Source organism: Sapajus apella, unplaced genomic scaffold, assembly GCF_009761245.1.
Source record: "Sapajus apella isolate SASKATOON/1434 unplaced genomic scaffold, GSC_monkey_1.0 scaffold4820, whole genome shotgun sequence".
Lineage (NCBI taxonomy): Eukaryota > Metazoa > Chordata > Mammalia > Primates > Cebidae > Sapajus > Sapajus apella.
In genome coordinates, this window is record NW_022441744.1 from 1 (window position 1) to 5,155 (window position 5,155).

General features: G+C 57.9%; 1 protein-coding gene across 1 annotated transcript; it reads left to right on the forward strand.

The window, feature by feature from the left end:
- The first annotated feature begins 6 nt into the window (after window positions 1-6).
- LOC116547804 (stabilin-1-like) lies at window positions 7-5,149 on the forward strand. The gene is made up of 10 exons (XM_032273614.1): window positions 7-141; window positions 368-448; window positions 883-1,041; window positions 1,833-1,895; window positions 2,149-2,244; window positions 2,472-2,558; window positions 3,433-3,544; window positions 3,994-4,180; window positions 4,290-4,383; window positions 4,497-5,149. The coding sequence occupies exons 2-10, from the start codon at window positions 410-412 to the stop codon at window positions 4,884-4,886; spliced, it is 1,227 nt and encodes a 408-aa protein (XP_032129505.1). The 5' UTR covers window positions 7-141; window positions 368-409; the 3' UTR covers window positions 4,887-5,149.
- The last annotated feature ends 6 nt before the right edge of the window (window positions 5,150-5,155 follow it).

Sequence of the window (5,155 nt, forward strand, 5' to 3'; positions counted from 1 at the left end):
GAGAAGGGGCTGTGGGTATGGGGGTACCAGGGCCTCCACGCCCCCCCCACAGGGCCTCTGGGAGCCAAACCCTCTGTCCCCTGCCAGGGTCTCTCCAAACTGCAGGAGTTGGTGCGGTACCACGTCTATAACCACGGCCAGGTGCGAGGCCTGTCTCTGGGGGGTGCCCAGCTTGCACCCAGTGGGGCTGCATCTCTTCCCCTCCCCTCCCCTCCCCTCCCTCCTCTCCCCTTCCCATCTGTTCTGCTGTAGCACAGAGCAGAGCCTAGGGACCAAGGGGGTGGCTGTGAGCCTCCTGGACAGGACCGGGTATGGCCCCAAGGTGTGGCCAGAGGCCAGCCTAATGCCACAGTCTCCCTCACCCCAGCTGACCGTTGAGAAGCTCATCTCCAAGGGCCGGATCCTCACCATGGCCAACCAGGTCCTGGCCATGAACATCTCTGAGGAGGTGAGGCGCACGGACACCTGGGTGGATGGTGGGGCTGGCGGTGACCAGCTGCCCACTTGGCCTCTCAGCCCTGTGTGCTCCAAGCCCTGTGGTAGGCAGGACAGTGCTGGGCCCTGGTGGGGTCATGGGGAAGGAAGGAGGCAGGGATCAAATTCCTCTGCCGCGGCCCAATGGGGGTTAAGGGGGAGGACTCCAAAGAGGAGCATGGGACACACGGTAGGGCTCCCTGTGGCAGAAGCCATGTAGGTAAGGTTCCCGGGGCTGGAGGAGTGTCGTTGGCCAGAGCTGAGGGAGAGGTGGCTGGCACAGTGGGCGGGGCCTTCAGCATCTCACTGAGCTGCCTGCTCTAACTGGGCTGCAGGGGTGGAGGTGGGCAGCCCCACTCGGTTGAGGTCAGCTGGGCTGGGGGTTGGCGCCATGGGTCTCTGCCACAGGGCCGCATCCTGCTGGGACCTGAGGGGGTCCCGCTGCAGAGGGTGGACCTGCTGGCCTCCAATGGTGTGATCCACATGCTGGATGGCATCCTGCTGCCCCCGACCATCCTGCCCATCCTGCCCAAGCACTGCAGCGAGGAGCAGCACAAGATCGTGGTGGTGAGCCTCGCCTGCACAGCCAGAGCCCTGCTCACTAACTCCTCCCACCCCTCCTGCCCCGCCCAGCGCTGCAGCAGCTGATCCTCTTCCCAGGGAGAGGCTCCAAGTCAGGGCTGGGCTAACGCCAGTTCTGAGGCACTGCTGGCAGACTCCCAGGGGCCCACCTGTGCTTCCCCCACACTCACCCTCACCCTCACACTCACTGGGACTATGATTCCACCTTTGAGATAATTTTTTTTTTGAGGGAGGGTCTTGCTCTGTTGCCCAGGCTGGAGTGCAGTGGCACAAGCCCAACTCACTGCAATCTCAGAATCCTGGTTCAAGAGATTCTCCTACCTCCGCCTCCTGAGTAGCTGGGACTGCAGCGTCCACCACCACGCCTGGCTAATTTTTGTATTTTTAGTAGAGATGTGGTTTCACCATGTTGGCCAGGCTGGTCTCAAACTCCTGACCTCAGGTGGTCTGCCTACCTCGGCCTCCCAAAGTGCTGGGATTACAGGCGTGAGCCACTGCGCCCCGCTGAGATAACTCTTGCATCCTCCACCGCTCTGTTCCCTTTCACTCGCTCTGTGCCTGCCTCTGGTCTCTGTTGTTTTCCAGAGATGCTAGCTCTCCCCAGCTCAGGGCCCTGCCCCTGCTCTCCCCTGCTCTCCCTTGCCTGAAACGCCAGCCCTGGGATTCCTGTGGTTTACTCTTCTCATCCCCTAATTCCCATTCAATGTTCCCTTCTCTGGGTTTGCCAAGTAAATAATGACTAACCCCTCTCCCCATCCTGCCCCTGCCCTGCCCAGGGCTCCTGTGTGGACTGCCAAGCCCTGAACACTAGCACGTGCCCCCTCAACAGTGTGAAGCTGGTGAGCACCCCTTGGCCCAGCCCTCAGGGCCTCCTGACTGCCTGTCGAGGTTTCTGCCCTGGGTCAAGGGGGTGGGTGGGAGAAGCAGAGGCTGGGGGACGAGACCAGACCTGGAGGCTCAGTGCTGCCCAGCCCCACTGGTCTAAGTGGGAGCTCTGGACCCAGGGAGCAGAGGACCCTTGACCAGGGCTGCCTAGCAAAGGGGCTGGCCCAGGAGCCACAGCTGCTGACTGGCTTTGCACGGCCCACCTAGGACATCTTACCCAAGGAGTGTGTCTACATCCATGACCCAGCTGGGCTCAATGTGCTAAAGAAGGGCTGTGCCAGCTACTGCAACCAAACCATCATGGTGAGCCTGAGCCCGGGTGCCCGCTCCATGGTCACCTTGGCACCTGCTGCTCCTCAGGGGCCCCCAAGCTGGGGCTGGATGGGTGACTGCAGCCTAACAGTGGAAAAGGGGGGCCCAGAGAAACCTCATCCACTCCCTCGCTCTGGAGATGGTGTCAGGGAGCAGAGGCAGCCTGGGCAGGGAGGGCACGGCCCCAGATGGCCTCTTGGACTTGCTCTCTCTTCCAGAAACAAGGCTGCTGCAAAGGTTTCTTCGGGCCTGACTGCACGCAGTGTCCTGGGGGCTTCTCCAGCCCCTGCTACGGCAAGGGCAACGTGAGTCCCATCCTCTCCTGGGGTGAGGAATGGGGAAGGCAGGGACGCCTTCACAAGTTGGCCATTGACTGGCTGTGTGTCTGGGTCAAGCCTGCCACGCTCTGGCCTTGGGGTCCTCACATCTAGGCATTGGAAAGTTGAATCAAATTATTTCTATTTTAATTAAAAATAATTAGAGAGGCTCCTCTGAAACATGGGCATAAAAGAAAAACTAAATAATAATAATAATAGTAATTAGAGGGGCTCACCCGTGTAATCCCAGCACTTTGGGAGGCCAAGGTGGGTGGATCACTTGAGGTCAGAAGTTCAAGACCAGCCTGGCCAACATGGCAAAACCCTATCTCTACTAATACAAAAATTAGCCTGGTGTTATGACACAGCTACTTGGGAGGCTGACGCAGGAGACTCACTTGAAGCCAGGAGGTGGAGGTTGCAGTGAGCTGAGATTGCCCCACTATACTCCATCCTAGGCAACAGAGTGAGAGTCCATCTCAAGTAATAATAATAATAATAATTAGATAGATTTTTTTGGCAAAAAAATTTAGCTTTATTTCCAAAAAGCTACTTGGCAGTAGTTTCCTTTTGTGTTCTGTTTTTATCACTTTGTAATATCAGGGTTGCTTTAGCACCTGGCTATAGAAGAACACAGGAGTTATGTGTTTCTGGATTGAGCAAATGTCACTCATAAAGCCTCCAGGGCAAGGTGCCTTTTAGGGGCTAGGTCTTTGGCAGCATCAGTGATTTTGAAGAGCGCTTCCAGGATGAGTTCTCATGCGGAGCGTCAGAGCCAGCTCATGAAAGGAGGGAGTGTTGGGAGAGGGAATGTAGAGAGTCCCTTCCCCATGACTAATCCTGCCTCCTGCTCACTCTCTAGTGCAGTGATGGGATCCAGGGCAACGGGGCCTGCCTCTGCTTCCCAGACTACAAGGGCATTGCCTGCCACATCTGCTCCAACCCAAACAAGCATGGAGATCAGTGCCAGGAAGGTGGGTTGTCCTGGCCCAAGCCACCTCCTAGGGAGAAAAAAGGTCTGCTTGAAAATGGGTCTGGGGGCTCCCAAGAAGGGAAATGAGGTCCCAGGAGGAGGAATGAAGGCCAGGGGGAATAGAAGAAGATTTGAGAACAGAAGGAGATGCTGTCCCCTTCACCCATTCCAGGAAGGGAATTGTGGCTTAGAGTATGCAGGACTTAGGTCAGACACACTGAAGAACTTCCTGATGGTGGTGTTGGGATCAAGGCAACTAGAATGGGGTGACTGAAAGCTCAGAATGCTCCCCTCACATTTCATCTGCCTATCGAGTCTGAGAAAACCTCTGATTTTTCGACCCTGAAGTCCAATCTGTACTGGCTGCCCTACTCCCTGTACCCCCCAAGCCCGTCCAGCCAGCCCTGCCTCCTGCTCCTCAGCTGCCCTGCTCCCATCTTCTACCTACAGACTGCGGCTGTGTCCATGGTCTCTGCGACAACCGTCCAGGCAGTGGGGGGGTGTGCCAGCAGGGCACGTGTGCCCCTGGCTTCAGTGGCCACTTCTGCAATGAGACCGTGAGGTACTGCGGGCCCATAGAGATGGCCGTGCACTGCCACCTGCATGCCCACTGTGTCACCCAGGGGGGCTTTGCCAGGTGAGAACTCACACCTTCTCTCTGCCCCACCCGTGACCTTTCACACCTGTCTGCAGGCTCTAGCCTCCTCCTGAGGCTCACTGGAGGCCCCTCCTTCGCCCACCCCCAGGTGTCGCTGTCTTGATGGCTTTGAGGGCAATGGCTTCTCCTGCACACCCAGCAACCCCTGCTCCCACCCGGACCGTGGTGGCTGCTCAGAGAATGTCAGTCCCCTTGCTCCTTCCCTGAAGTTCTGACTCAGAGGCAGGAGGTGGGATGCCCTGGCCCTCTGGCTACGTCCCTATATCCCTGAATTATTTATCCTTGGCTCTCACAGGCTGAGTGTGTCCCTGGGGCCCGGGGCACCCACAACTGCACATGCCACAAAGGCTGGAGTGGGGACGGCCACGTCTGTGTGGCTATTGACGAGTGTGAGCTGGACACGAGAGGTGGCTGCCACGCCGACGCCCTCTGCAGCTATGTGGGCCCTGGACAGGTGAGGTGCAGCAGAGAGGGGGTGGGGGCCTTGGTTCTGGGGGAGTCTCTCCCTGCCCCATTGACTCCTGGAACGCGGAATCAGGTGCTCAGGGTCTGGAACCTCAGGTGCAGATGGGAACCCAGTGCTGACATGCTGAGTAGTAGCAGCTGGGGTTCGCTTCTTCCTCCATCCACTCGTTGCTTTCCCAGGTGTTATCAGGCAAGTGTCCCGTGCCAGCCCCTATTCTAGAGGTAGGGAATGCGATACTGAGCAAAGCAGGACGAGCTCCCTGCCCGTGGGAGTGACCTCCCCAAAACTTTAGCCTCATGGAAATCCAGCCCTGGAGCTTTGCAGTGTCTGAATCTAGTTACGGGAGCTCAGAACCTGGAGCCTTCCATGCAGAGCATTTCAGGACTGGTGAGTCTGCATTTGAACAGGCATTGAAGACTGTCTAATGAGTCAGCTAGGAGGCCAGGCCTGGCTGGTCAGGGTCAGCCTCCGCATATGGCCCAGGCCTG